This window comes from Leuciscus leuciscus (genome assembly GCF_965113295.1).
Source record: "Leuciscus leuciscus genome assembly, chromosome: 7".
NCBI lineage: Eukaryota > Metazoa > Chordata > Actinopteri > Cypriniformes > Leuciscidae > Leuciscus > Leuciscus leuciscus.
The window spans coordinates 9,734,060-9,749,131 of record NC_138731.1 but is presented as its reverse complement, the minus strand read 5'-3'; the positions used below and the strand labels follow the sequence as shown (position 1 = coordinate 9,749,131).

At 36.9% G+C, this 15,072-nt stretch overlaps 1 protein-coding gene and 1 long non-coding RNA gene across 8 annotated transcripts in view; both read left to right on the top strand.

Moving 5' to 3' along the window:
* Positions 1 to 8,557, top strand: part of hoxd3a (homeobox D3a) — a 22,041-nt gene extending 13,484 nt beyond the window's left edge. For 3 of the 7 annotated variants that reach the window (XM_082175715.1, XM_082175713.1, XM_082175714.1), the window contains exons 2-4: positions 2,695 to 2,757; positions 5,134 to 5,678; positions 5,828 to 8,557. In XM_082175715.1, coding sequence (XP_082031841.1) covers positions 5,237 to 5,678; positions 5,828 to 6,570 — 1,185 coding nt within the window. In that variant the 5' untranslated portion in view covers positions 2,695 to 2,757; positions 5,134 to 5,236 and the 3' untranslated portion in view covers positions 6,571 to 8,557. Of the gene's footprint in view, positions 856 to 2,694; positions 2,758 to 5,133; positions 5,679 to 5,827 lie in introns of all 7 variants that reach the window. The other 4 variants (XM_082175717.1, XM_082175718.1, XM_082175716.1 and 1 more) reach the window with 3 other exon arrangements.
* Positions 8,558 to 10,406: 1,849 nt separating this feature from the next.
* LOC309503792 lies at positions 10,407 to 11,947 on the top strand. The gene is made up of 2 exons (XR_014207863.1): positions 10,407 to 10,939; positions 11,308 to 11,947. It is a non-coding gene; the product is annotated as an uncharacterized lncRNA (long non-coding RNA).
* Positions 11,948 to 15,072: the final 3,125 nt, after the last annotated feature.

The following is a 15,072-nucleotide window of genomic DNA, read 5'->3' as shown; positions in this document are numbered from 1 at the left end:
AAATCATAATGTTGCTGCTTTCAAAGATTGTCCGATCCACAGGCCCATAACACTGCGTTAAATAATAATAACAATAATAATAAAGAAATAAAGAAAAATTAAGATATTTAATAAGACACGGTGGAGTGAAAAAATATATATATAATGATTGCGCGGATTATCCAATGATTTGTCTTTCAAATAAAGACAACGTAACGATAAAACTAATGTTTTGTGCTTCATTTGAACGTTTGTTTTTATTATTATTTTTATTATGCCTGGGTTGCAAGGCTATAATAAACAGCAATAGCATTTGCCTTATAATGACACACTCCGATACAGTGGCTGAGATCTTGTGCAAAATCACTGTACAATGATGTGCGGCTGGAGGGAATGTTAGTGCTCTTGCTTTTTAAATGTATTTGTGAGGTGAAGCTGGTTGGAGTAGCAGTCTCAATCAGGACAATCTGCGATCCGGATCACGTGAACAAATATGCTTGTATTTTAAGGCAGCGCCTTTATTTGTCATGATAAGTTTTCCGAAATATAGTAATGTCGACTCGTTCGGTGAGCCTGCCTCTGTAAAACCTTCAATTTTTTTTATTTTATTTTTTATTTCCAATGGGAAGTTGATTGCTAGTAATATTTCGTTTTGGAATAAGAAGACCTTCTTGGCTTTTTATTGGTAGCTGAGTGAGTGGCTCCCATTCTTTCGGGAATACTGTCTGCATTGGTATATGGAAATGACTGGAAAAGCGCGAGATCAGTTTTAAGACAGTACTGTCTATAGACAAAGGGTGAAGGATATATCCGAGCAGCTGTACTGAGAGATATTGAGACTAAGAAGCACGGCTATATAATAAATTGACATTACAGGTAAGCAATTGCACGGCAAAACGTAACCTTTAAGCGTGGGTTTACATTAGGCCGGCGTAAAAATATGATTTATTCCATTCAAAGCAGCTGATCTTTATTAATGTCATCGCCTACCAACTAAGCAAGTACGATTTGAAGACATAGAGGTAAAACTGCAAGACTAGTTTTTCAGCTTTACGCAACCTTGTCTATTTTTTTGAGGTTTTACATGTAAGGTCATTTCAGTCATACAGTTTTAGAGTTGCTATTTCATTTTACATATTCTGGTAGCTGAGTTAGCCATGTACATAAAACATCTGTGTCATACATTGTGAGATCGTTAATCACTTTAATTTGTGTTATAGTCAATGCGATTTTAGACATGACATATGTGGGTTAGGGTATTCTTTGGGTTCAGTCTCTCTGATTTAGATTGTAATTTATACCAAAATATTTGGATTCAAACACTCTAACATTACATGCATTTTGAATGGAAACCATATTTCGCTTTGCAATATAAGAGCAAAAATTCATTTAATATGAAATAATGAATTAAGATGTAAAGTTGATTCTTTTTTTAAAAATTGCTATATTTACGGAATGGTGATTACAAATGAATAACAGATTTTCAGACAAGCGCTTTTGATTAGCCTATTTATAAATAGGTTTTGTTTCATATGCATTTCACAAATTTCACAAAACATTCTTGCATTCTTCTTCATTTTGCAATATCTTACCAATACGTTGAGGCTCAATCACAAACGTATATGTTTTCTATTCTACTTGATTTGTGAGATGATTCGGGATTTTTCCCCCCACTAAGCTGGCATTAATGCACACTATACTTCCATTACAGAATTCACCATGGCCTAAAATTGTTGCCATATAAAACACTTTTCTACCAAAGAGATGCATGCAAATTAGTAGCAGATATATACATGTATATATTTACAGACCGACTTCCAGAGTCCATTATTCTTTACCGCCTATTGTTCTATTATGAGTACCAAACTTACCGTGGGAGTGCGTGGGCGAAAACACGCTCGCCTGATAAAGGCAGACCTTGTTCGGCTGACTTGTTCGCTACATTTATCCTATTAAGACTTTGAACGTGACACACCAGTTTAAAATACAGGCTGCATGCATTCTCTCGTTTTAGTTACATTTGCCAACGTTGCGGTCCATCGCCAAATAAGAATAATAGTAATAGCCTAGTATTATTAATCCCACAGGCTAGTTGAAAGGTGTTGTCCTCGTCTCATGTTTTCGAAAGGATTTTCAGAGTGAAACAGAACAGGTCGTCTGTCTGGTAGGATGAGGATTAAAATCTCGTCTTCAGGCTCGCGCTTGGTTTTAAAATCACCGGTGAAAAAGTTGTGTGGTGTGGATTGCATTGTGACTTGAGTCCCTTCCGTCCGTTGTTCATTAATCAGTGAGTTATTGGAGAGGAAGCCAAAGGTCACCCAAAAGGCTTATGAGTGCTAAATATTTTGGCCAGCATCTCTTTGTGTAAAATCGCTTATGTCGGGTTTTTTTCTTCTTCTTCTTCTTCTTCTTCTCTCTCTCTCATGCAGCTACATCTTTGACTCTCTCAAAACCAGTCTAATCTTCTGGGGGGGAAATAAATTAGTTCATTAAATAAATGGGACATCATGTAAAAATGTTATACATTTGTGGTATCATCGCTGATGGCCGTGAATTCACATTCAGAATGAAAGACTCAACCATAGATGTCATTTTGCAAACGTAACATACTCAGCAGTATAACGCATATAAAACAGCCCTTATTTATTAAACTGGGAGCTGGAAGGGGGGGGGGGGGGGGAAAGAACAACAATTCAAATATTTTTTATTCTTTAGGTCGCCGTATAAATTATGAAGATTGCTTGAGGAGAAGGAGGGGAGAGGAAACCACAGACTGCGGTAAGAGATGTCTATATATTTAAGTTTGCACTGAAATGAAACAATAGTATATATATTAACCTGCCGTGCACTGTCTTGTGACTCTATATTTACTAGCTTGCAACACAGCCCATAAAAACTTATGGGCCAGAAAAAAGAATACGAGTTAAATTAAAATTCCCGTGTCGCTCTGAGCGTAAACATCAAATTAACAATATAACTTAACAATTATTTACTTGGTTTGTCCCATGCAATTTCAAGTTTACACTTACATCTAGAGCAAAGTATAACATGCAATAGCAATGCTATCTCGTTGATATAGAAGAAGAAGAAAAAAAAAAATCTAATGAACAAAACAAAAAAGCATGCATGCAAAAACCAAAACAAATATTCCCATCCGAACTGCACTGTCTTCTTAATTTAGAGTATCCTTTACTAAAATCCACGGCTATCCGCGCAATTGGTCAAAAGTGTGTTCCATTGCAAGTAGTTAAAGAAGGATGAAGACAAGAGTGTGTGAATTAGTGCAGTAGCTGGATTTATACTGGCGGGCTGTGGGCTCTGCTTGTAGCGGGACATTCTTGCCCCCAGCCATCCTCCTACGCTTAGAGTTTTACCCCTCTGATGGTCCCAATTCTTGAGGAGTGCTTTTCTTCTCGCCCCTCTGTGAGGCATTTACGGCTCTAGCATGACCACTCATAAATTTAGTCGGGCTCTACAATGACAGGTGCATTGATATGTATCGTGCGGAGCTTCAGGCCGTCTAATAACTACTGTATTGAGCACGAGCTACAGTCACTTGGTCGAAAACCTATCTTGAAAGAAAGAAAGAAAGAAAGAAAGAAAGAAAGAAAGAAAGAAAGAAAGAAAGAAAGAAAGAAGAAAGAAAGAAAGAAAGAAAGAAAGAAAGAAAGAAAGAAAGAAAGAAAGAAAGAAAGAAACTTTGCTACCAACATTTGCTACATTCGCATTCTTGATTTTACAATTGGTGGGAAACAAGCCTAACATCGAAGCTACCATGTTATAATGATACAGATTAAGTAGCAATTAAAATTTAAATTTTAAATCGGTATTACAGAGTGTTCCAAAAGCTTTACAATAAACGAATATAATAAACTAAACATTATACATTGTTAGCATGTATCAGTTACGATATAAAATAGACTAGATGTTTCGTTATTTGCGTTCTTACAATCTATATCTCGGATTTTTATGCGTTTTCTTTACAAATATTGTATTTTCGTATAATGTTCACAAACAAGAGCGAGGAACAGACCAGTTATATCAAACTTAGCAAAAATCAATCGATTAACTTTATTAAAGTGAACCGGTCAAACTATAAGTGGTTTCAAACTACTTTAAAGATGTACAATTCCAGGACAAACAACGTCTCATTTCTCCCCGTTATGTTACGAGTAGATATTTCTTTAAAATATACGAATAGATTTAATATAGAATGTTTTATGTTCTATTCTATTGAACGACCCCCCAAAATGTCTAGTAGTGAGCAACGAGTCGGGGAAGAATGGGATATTGTTTGAAGAGAAATGCTGATTCTCCTTCTGCTGCCGTCTCGTTTCACTCAATGGGGAACTTTTAGCATAAGTTAAACTTTAACCGTCCTGTGTCATTCTTGCCTAGAGTTCTAAAAGTGAAAAGATGAAGGGGTTTGGCTTGTCAAGAAAAAAAAAAAGAGAGAGAGAGAAAGAGAGAGAGAGAGAGAGAGAGAGAGAGAGAGAGAGAGAGAGAGCCATGCGAAAAATGGCTGATCACAACATGAGATCTATTACTGTTTAGATGTGGTGAATGGTGATTTGTTCATGTTTTAAACATTCTAAAACATTCAACAAAAAAAATAATAAAAAAATAAATAAAAATAATGGTGCAAAACTATGTACAATGTGGCCTTTTTCCAACCTGATTTGCAAAGAGGCCGGAGACCATTTTTCTGTAGAGCAACAAGATTTGACTTAAGGCACTTTCACAAGATGACAATAAGAAACTATAATCTTAAGTTTAATAGTCCAGCTAAGGAAGCCACATATAATACATCCCCTCATAACTTTGGCTTGCCACCTTTTGCATTAAGTGCATTAAGAAAAAACTATCACATTTATGAAATCTACAAAGTCAGGAGGAATAGGGAATATTGCTTGACATCTGACGCCAGAAATTGCAGAGTTTGGAGAAATGTATTTAAAAAGTGAAAATGCTACGGGCTGTTTCCATTTGCAGTGCAGGGTCTAGTTTGCCTACATGATGTTTAGACTTGAAAGGGAATGTAAATCTGTAAATGCAAATATGGATGTTTTTAAGTGTTTGGAATCTCACATCAACGATTGTTTCAAGTTAAAACCGCAAAATCTTTTGCTAAAATTGATTCATTTTCTTTCTCAGCAGGTCAAAGGACAGAAAATCTGTGGGAAGCTCCAATCACGTGATTGACAAGTCCATGCAACTGGACAGGAGTTCGCAGGCTCTCTTAGTTTGAACCTTCACAATGCAGAAAGCCACATATTATGACAATGCTGGACTTTTCGGAGGATATTCGTACCCTAAATCTGACTCCTATTCATATGGTTCTACACACCAAGGCTTCTCATCTCCCAGCATAGAGAATGACTATCAAAATCCAATCTGCCCCATTCAAACCACATCAGTCCGGCCACCAGCACATAAAAATGGAGACATCAATGGAAGTTGTATGCGACCAAGTGCCAGCCAGGGCAACAGCCAGCCAGAGAGTATCAGCGAGCAACAGCAGGCCGCTCCTTTAGCAGCCAGCTCACCCAGTCCAAACACCAACTCTACACAAAAAAAGAAATCTCCCAGCTCCACTGGTTCCAGCACTGCCACCCCAGTCATCACCAAGCAGATTTTCCCATGGATGAAAGAGTCCCGCCAAAACGCAAAGCAGAAAGGCACCAACTGCCCAACCACAGGTATGTGTGTGGCCAACCCGAAATCTACCCAGAACTACACTTGCAGACAGCTACTATCATTATGACCTAGTTCTTTTTGTTTGTCTTTCTCTGGGCTTTAAGTGTGTAACACAATTAATCCATTGCACATTTCTGCTCTCTGTGTTCAGGAGAACCCTGCGATGACAAGAGTCCACCTGGTCCTGCCTCGAAGCGAGTGCGCACTGCCTACACCAGCGCCCAACTAGTTGAACTGGAGAAGGAGTTTCATTTCAATCGCTACCTGTGCCGTCCCAGAAGAGTGGAGATGGCCAATCTGCTCAATCTCACCGAGCGCCAAATTAAGATCTGGTTTCAAAACAGGCGGATGAAGTACAAAAAAGATCAGAAATCTAAAGGCATAATGCATTCTCCCTTAGGACACTCTCCGGACAGAAGCCCGCCGTTAAGTGGCTCGAATCACATTGGATATTCTGGTCAGCTTCCAAACAGCCTAAGCTACGACGCGCCATCTCCGCCGTCATTCGCCAAACCGCAACAGAACATGTACGGGTTGGCAGCCTACACGGCGCCATTGGGCGGCTGCTTACCGCAACAGAAAAGGTACCCGGGAACAGAGTACGAGCACCACAGCATGCAGGGCAACGGCAGCTTTGCCAATGCGAATTTACAAAGTAGCCCTGTGTACGTCGGGGGAAACTTCGTTGACTCAATGCCAGCTTCGGGCCCCATGTTCAACCTCGGTCATCTTCCCCATCCCTCATCCGCTAGTGTGGACTACAGCTGTGCCGCTCAGATTCCGGGTAACCACCACCACGGACCGTGTGACCCGCACCCCACATACACAGACCTCAGCTCTCACCACGCGTCTCAGGGAAGGCTGCCCGATGCGCCCAAACTCACGCATCTGTAAGGATCCCAAGCGCAAAGTCGCTCTTTTATTACCTCACTAGTTAAAATAATTTATAAAAATACACTCTGAGAGAAACATACCGTATTATCCTGTATTATTATTATTATTATTATTATTATTGATATGACTATTACTGCTATGATTGTAATTATTTTTTAAAATAGCTGTGGTCCATTTCTCTTGACTGTTGACGATACACGCGGTTGTTTGTTGTTTGGTTCTTGGAAGAACCGTATTGGCAAAATGAGGGCAATTTCCATAACGTGTTACTTGAAGGTAAGTTCTGTAGATTTGACAGTATAAGCATCCGTCTTTATAGAGATGGGATTTGTAGAGGAAAAGAACCATTGCGTCTTTGTTCTTCTCCCGGGTTCTTCCTGTTTTCCCCATTACAAATACCGTTATTTATTATTTCCCTCCAGCGTTTATATTGACTGAGTATTATATTTATTATTTGTCGTTTGTAATGCACATTATTTATCTTCTCATGTATATTATTTATATAACAGTTGTAGAATTTATTTTGAGCAGAAGCCGTTGAACTGGTGCAAAACAAGGTGATACAATGTGGGACTGGTGTATTTCTTTCTTCATTCAGTAATAAAATATTGTGAAACTGAAGAATTAACAAGAATCTCGAAATTGTAATTATTGTTATTATAGGCTACATTGGGAATTTGGCAATCTTTCATTATTGCCATGGTTAACTAACACCAGCACGTAACGACACACCCTCACGTCCATTATAAATGTTATTTTGTAAGTTGCACTGTCCATGCATAAAATTATGAAATGGTAGCGATATGGAAATGTTATATTTTATTGTGTTAAACATTTTGTAAATAAAGTGCTTAAGCTAAACAAATGCAATTACAAATGCTACATCAGTATATTCAGCTCTCTGCATTTTCATATTTAGGATTTAGGATAAATTGAAATTAAAATCTTCGTATTATTGTGTGGATATGAAAAGTCAAGATTTGAAACTTGGATATCGCCCAACTTACAAGGCGGAGGCGCCATTTTGGAAACATAAGGATAGTAAACAAAGGAGGCACCTTCTCTCTCTCTCTCTCTCTCTCTCTCTCTCTCTCTCTCTCTCTCTCTCTCTCTCTCTCTCTCTCTCTCTCTCTCTCTCTCTCTCTCTCTCTCTCTCTCTCACCCCCATCCAGATGCGCGTGAATGTGCGCGCACCCGTGTCACGGCTGTCCACAAAACACAATAGCAAACCTTACCAAGCATTGCAATTATTTAAAATTTGGTAATATTATGAAAAGTGCATCACCATTATAATTTGAAACAGATTAACTGTTTTTTTTTCTTTTCTTTTTTTTTTTCTGATTTGGGAAATTGGGAGATTTCACAGATAAATTCCCCACTGGTTACTTATTAAATACAAATGTAAATATGATGCCATCCTTTGCTAAACTGGTGCGATGTGCAAATGTAGATTCAAAATATAGGCCTTTTTTTTTCTTGAGCACTATTGTTGTAGCAATTTTTTAAGATTAAAGTATTGCTAATCGTGTTTTTTAATAGATTGGGATCTTAATGGCATTTCTGATACAGAGCAAGTGTTTTGTCTTATAAACAGTTTGATATAACATTAACCTAAACCACTGCGCATGCATTAATACATATAGGTCTAGGTATTTTAAAATGCACCTTATAATGTGGTAATGAATAGCCTAAAGCGGCACTGCCTTTGTAAGCACTGGCAAGCCGTCTCTAACAGAACAGGCTCTTTCCCGGCTTCCCCTAGCGAGGCATTTCAAAGCTCATTAATCAAAAACTCGTCGCTTTCAGTCTCGCTACTGATTCCAGCTCCTTATGAACAAAGCTTTTTGCTTTCTCAACTGTGGAAACACATTTCAAACTGCAAGAGGCCAAACTTTGTCCTGAGAGAGAGAGAGAGAGAGAGAGAGAGAGAGAGAGAGAGAGAGAGAGAGAGACTGTGACAACACACTCTGGCGTCAATGGTATTGGTATGGATGAGAGACAACTCAAAGCTGGAAAGAAAGATTGAGCTGCAAAGGGCTCAACCACTGAGGGTAAGGACATATATATATATATATATATATATATATATATATATATATATATATATATATATATATATATATATATATATATATATCGATTCTAAATAAAATATCCTCACGACAAAAAAAAAACAAAAAAAAAACAAAAAAAAAAACATTGCATGGGAACGAACCAAAATGTATCCTGAACACAGATTCAAAGTTTTCCAATGGTGCACAGGAGGAAAATGTGTGGAATGGAAAATAAAGGTCTCTTATTATACAATGTGACATTAGATTAGTTTCCTGTGGCTATATGCAGGTTTGTTCATCCTAATGTAAGCAATTTCTTCCACTTTTACAATGAATTGTTGGTTGCGCAAAGTGAAATTATACCTTCTGACATCAGCAAGCAAGTCTTTTCTTTGATGATCATAATTTTTATCCGAATTTAAAAAAAATATATTATATGTATTTCTATTTCTATTTTGCCTACTTATACAGGTATCTGAGGATTTTACATTTTTATTGCATTGCTAGTTTTTTTTTATTTTTTTATTTTTAGACTGTACATTTACTTTCACTCTTTAACATAAAGGTTGCAAAAGGGTTTTTTCTCAGTGAATCCATAGAATAACCATTTTTGGTTCCACAAATAACCTTTCAGTGATCAGTCCTTAGAGTAATTTCTTCTTAATTTGAAGAAGATTTGAACAGTCTATAAAAAAAATCGTTTTCCACTATAAAGAACTTTGCAATGGAAAGATTCCATGGATGTTAAAGGTTCTTCATGGTTCCATTGATGCCAATAAAGAACCTTTATTTTTAATAGTGAATAGGCAGAATTTTAATAAATAGGTGCATGGAATAAATAGGTACATGTTCGGACATAATAAATAAATAAATAAAGTTATAATAAAAAAAGTGAGTCCTTACATTTCCTCTTCTGCATTTAGGGATAACATACAACTTGAGAAATATAAATGAAATAAATAGATTGCCTATAAATAGTTTTGCCATATATTATGCTGTTTACAGAGAAATTTGGACAAGATCATTTTCAGCTCATTTGGACCATCAACTGGAAGTCAGATCAAAGAGCTCCAGATGCTTCTTATTTTAGCTAATGCTTTGTCATATATCTCAATGACAAACACACCCACAAACAGGCCTATTCAATTTGACTAGCAGTCAGTGGAGTTCATTGTCTATCGAGGTCTAAACCACCAGCCATCATTTGCGGTTTTATATGTTAAATTTGGGATTTAATCCCGTGCTTGTCTTGTGGATTCAGAAAACCACGCTTTGCCTTAATTTCCTCTAGAATTTCACATGCAAGTTCTGAGAAAGCTGAACCGCGCGGTGGCTCATTTTATTAGTTATGGGCTTTGAAAGAAGCCACCAATGAACTGATCCTGATCCCACCTCTATTTCTAAACAAATGTGTCCAATTACGCTTTATTTCACTCTGTATCGGTTTAAAATAGGCGCTCGATAACACGTTACAGAAAAAGAGTGCAAGTCGCAGTTTGAGTGCTGCAGTTGTCATGGGTATTCGGTAGCTTGAGCTCATCAATCACTGATTGTGCACAATTTTCCTCGACAGCAGTTCCGAGTCTTCCGAGGGGAGAAGCCAGATGCGCTGCGTCTATCTTCAGCTCAAAAGAGACAAAAACCGCAGAACCAAGCACTCAATTCATCACACGATATAATGATGAGAGAAGCATTTATTTTATTTATTATTTTTACTTTTTATGATTGTCGTACAAAAGCACACAATATTGAAATGCACGACAAAAATAGCAAACATTATATTTGTGGTATATTAATTCATGCATTTTAACTTAATGATATGGCCTGTGACTTTGATTCTGAGGCCCCTGACAAACCTGCAAAATAATTTCAGTTTGCCAGCAAAGCAAATCATTTCTTGCAAAGATGTTGGGGGTGGGAATAAAGGGGTATATAAATCCATAATAGTCCAACGATATACACTGAGCACTATGCTCGACACATGGGTCGCTCTCGATTGGTCAGAGGACGGGGAAGCCCCTCCCCTCGTTGTTGTAGGCAATATTTACATGTAGAGCCAGAAAGTACAGTAAGTAATGAAGACAAGCGACGCCAGCTATCATTCACCGTTTAAAGTGGCGCTTTAAGAGACATAATGACCTCGTTCTTCAACTGTTACCCAGGTGGGAACTTTATGACTTTCACAGCCAAGCACTGCCAGGATCAGAGGAAGACTGCGGCCCGTCTTACCCCGGAGGCACCCGAGGTAGATTGACGAGAAGCATTCTGGATCATCATGTCAACACCCGATTAACCTCGGACAAGGTTCTTTTCAAGTGCGTTATGATAGAAATGCTAGTGAGTTGGCTCACCGAACTAGCTTAAAGATGTAGTTTAGGCTATATGCTGCACGGAAACCCCTTTTCAACGAGCATTGCGACAATAACTCTGGAGAAATATGTTAGTTAAGGCAAAGCGATAAAACAACGTATGCATGTTAGCCTAGCCTATATAACGCGCAGTGTGGCGGTTCCCAAAGTTCCTCTCAGTCGCGGTCTTGGAGATGGGAGCAAGCAGGAGACTTGGTTAACACGTTCAATTGGAAAAAAATATGGGATGTATGGATGAGGTTTTCCGTTTTAAAATGTAGCATATAGCCAACCTATATTATAAATTATGTCCGTATTACATTGTCTTTTTACAGACTTGCAAACTGGTCGACCAACACTGCTGTCCGCACTAATTTCACCACACAACTCACTGAACTGGAGAAGGAGTCTCAGTTCCACAAGAAGAACTGCGATATCTCTCTCTGTGCAGCTGAGAGAGGCTCGTCTGGTTCCAGAACAGGTCCATGAAGCAGAAGAAGAGAGAGAGAAGGAAGGCCTGCTCTATCACACTGCTCTCGCTGTCACGATAAAAGTGCCTAACTAAATCAAACCACCAGTTCATCCGAATCTCATGGTGTGGATTTTACTGTCTGAATGCCCTTATTGATTTGCACACTGTAAAAAATAAGATCAATAAGTTATGACAATGTGTTTTACGTTGCTTGAACTCATGAAAATAAGTTAATCAATTTTAATTTTCATTATTTATGAAATATTAAGAAATGTGAAAATAAAACTATGCATTTTTTAAAAAACGTATATATTTTGATGGAGCTTTGATTTTGAATAAATGTATGTTTACAGTGAGCAGAGAGCTTATAAAGCAGGCTATTTCACTCAATCACAGTCCACTTCTTAGCTAACTGCTGTTAGATGAGCAAATTATTGTAACCAAAGAGTTATAATTCCCACACTGGTATGTATTTGACATGTGATTAGATCATTTTAAACTCAGGAGTTTGTTGTTATTGCCGACTCAAATTATTCAACTTTTATAAAAAGTGAATCACTGTGTGCTTATTATTATTATTCTTTACGTTGAAGTCATAAACTAATGATAAAAATGGTTTTCCAACCCAACTGTTCTTGTAAAGAACAATTTGAACACATGAAGTGCAGAATATGAAGATCTCTGTGTGTCAGTTCAGACATGAATTCTGTATTCAATGCATTTCTGCATTCCAGATATCAGATGAATAGTTTAAAAGATTTTGACAGAATGAATTGTGTGTTAAAAAAATGGCAAACCTGATCTTCTTTCAAAAAGAAAAGAAAAAAAAAAGATGAGAAGATAAAATTGAAGTTTGGTGTGAAGTAAAACATTCTATAGAAATAACTCAGGAACTGTCATTGCCAAGTCCTTCTTTATCCCCATGTGCCCTGAGTTGGATATAACAGGAGTCTAGTGTTACTAGCTCAGGAACAGTGCAGTCCGTATTAATGATTAAATAGCAAAGCTTGACTGGTGTATAGTTGGTTCTACCAGGAAAGAGTATTTTTGGCGTGCTCATCCTAAAAGTCGTCACAAAAGGTCAGACACGTCTGCTGGATTTGCTGTAAGATTGCTGAAACAGCAATTTTGTGATGTTTAGTTGTAAAGCAATGCCCTTTCACCAATGACTCTTTTTAACGTGAGAAAAAAAGACCATGAAAATGAGTGAAAAGCCTAATGTGAGCGGGTCTCCATACATCATCACATTACATTATGGCCTCCATTTGGGGCGCAGCATCATGCTAGAGTTGTCTGAAAATAATGAAGACTAATAGTTACTAGCTATGAGTTTGCACACACAAACACAGCCATATATAATAAGTATTCATTATATAGTGTTCATAACAGTGTTATGACAATTGTTTTTAAATTGCAACACGAAAGAAAAATTGACAAAAAATGTCTTCCATATATATATATATATATATATATATATATATATGGAAAACATTTTTTGTAAATTTTTCTACAATAATGAACCTTATTGTAAAGTGTTACCATATACCATATATAGAGACTATATATGTAACACTTCACAATAAGGTTCATTAGTTAAGAACATTAGTTAACTACATTAGTTAGCATGAACTAATAATGAACTACACCTATACAGCATTTATTAATCTTTGTTAATGATAATTTCAACATTTACTAATACTTATTAAAATCTTGTTAACATTAGTTAATGCACTGTGAACTAACATGGACTAACAATGAACAGCTGGATTTCAATACGTTAACAAAGATGAACAAATACAGTAACAAATGGTTAGTTCATGTTAGTTAATATATTAACTATAATGTTAACTAATGAACCTTATTGTAAAGTGTTACCATATATATATATATATATATATATATATCCGTATATATATGCCATGTTTTTCCACATGTGCAAGATTTTCAGCATAGTGTATATTTCACTGACCGGCAGTTGATAATTTTGATTTATTTTTATCATTAGGATATTTAACCCAGCCAATGTCTTTCTCTCTCTCTTTCTGAGACTGGTCCTTCCTTTCTCCTCCACCAACCTGACAGACAAACTGATCATACAGGAAAGATGCCATAAATTACAGAAGCACTATACCACTCCGCATACAAACACCACCCCCACCCTCAATCCATATGGATGTCATCCTTTATGGCATTCTCAGTGGGAAATTATGAAGGAATAAAACACATCTTCATTTGTCTTTTATTTGGCTCTGCGATGAGAGATTCAGACACTCCGAATTCCACAGAACATCATCATATTAGCCCTCAGACGTGCCGAGAAATGGATTGTTCTGGAAAATGAACCTGGCTTTGCTATAAATTACACCGCTGGATTCTGAGCTATGTGTTATTTTGTTTAAAACAGAGTCTGATTGAATTAATGCTCTAATTTATGTGGAGTTACAAGTGCACCTATTACAGTAACAGGGTTTGGAATTTAATCTGTCTGCTTGATAAAGAATGAATCTCTCTGCTTTTCATTTGTAATCCCAGACACGTTATTTCTGTAAAATGGCCTCCCACTATTAAATATGAAAAATGGCTGGCGGACAGCTTCGTTCATTGGTTTGGGTTTTAAACGTCACAGTCTTTCTCTTTGAAAAGGAAGTTTAAAAATGGGCAATTAAACATCTTATCAAGAGCGGGAGACACCTATGTGAGATCCACTCTGAGTGCTAACCTGAGCACAGAGAAGATCTCTATCATCCTCACTTCCACAGGTAACCACAGAACGAACCTGTTCTTCTATCCGTGCACAGCTCTGCTCTGCTGCATTACATTAGATGCTTTTATGATCTCTTTCAGAGCAAGAGAGCCGATCAGGTTGCATGTTAGTAGACAGATACAAGCTGCAATAACCCATAATAAGCCCTCCTGTCACAGATTCTTTATGAAAATGAAACCTGAGATTAGTTCTGTGATTGTTAGATCTGTCAGTTGTGGATCCACTTCATGTGTCTGGTTTGGAAATGTGTTGATATTTTAGATTATGTTACTTGTATGTTTGAAAAGGGCAAGCAAACAGAAGTATCAGGTATCTGAGATGGAAAGCAAAGATGGTCTGTGATGTAACAAACTCAATCTCATGGCAATTTCTAACTATTTTCTGTTTTGGTAAATTGGTGGCTAATTCATGGATTTGTATCTCATTTTTCACTTTTCTAAGTATCTAAGTGTATCTAAGTAATGGTCATGTTTAGGGGTGAACCTTCATGTTTTCTAAAAAAATAAAACTGTACATTTTAGAACCATTTACATTGTGCAAATTCATAAATTAATGTTGTTAGGTTGATTCATTGATTGAATAAATACAATAAATACTATTTTTGGCTTGAGTAAAACCAGTTAATTTAGTTTTTTTTTAAGTTACAATATTTCAGTGTGTGTGTTGAGGTTTGAGAATTAATTTTGCACATATTATAAAAACAAATTTTTTTTTTTATATTTTTTTTTAAATGTAAAATATGATTGGAAAAGGTTAAATGGTCCTGTAAAAAATAGTCACACTCAAAAATTACCGCATTGGAAATGAATGGGAGACAAATTTTATCTAGTGAAAACTTTTGGTACTCCGGCCAAACACAATTGG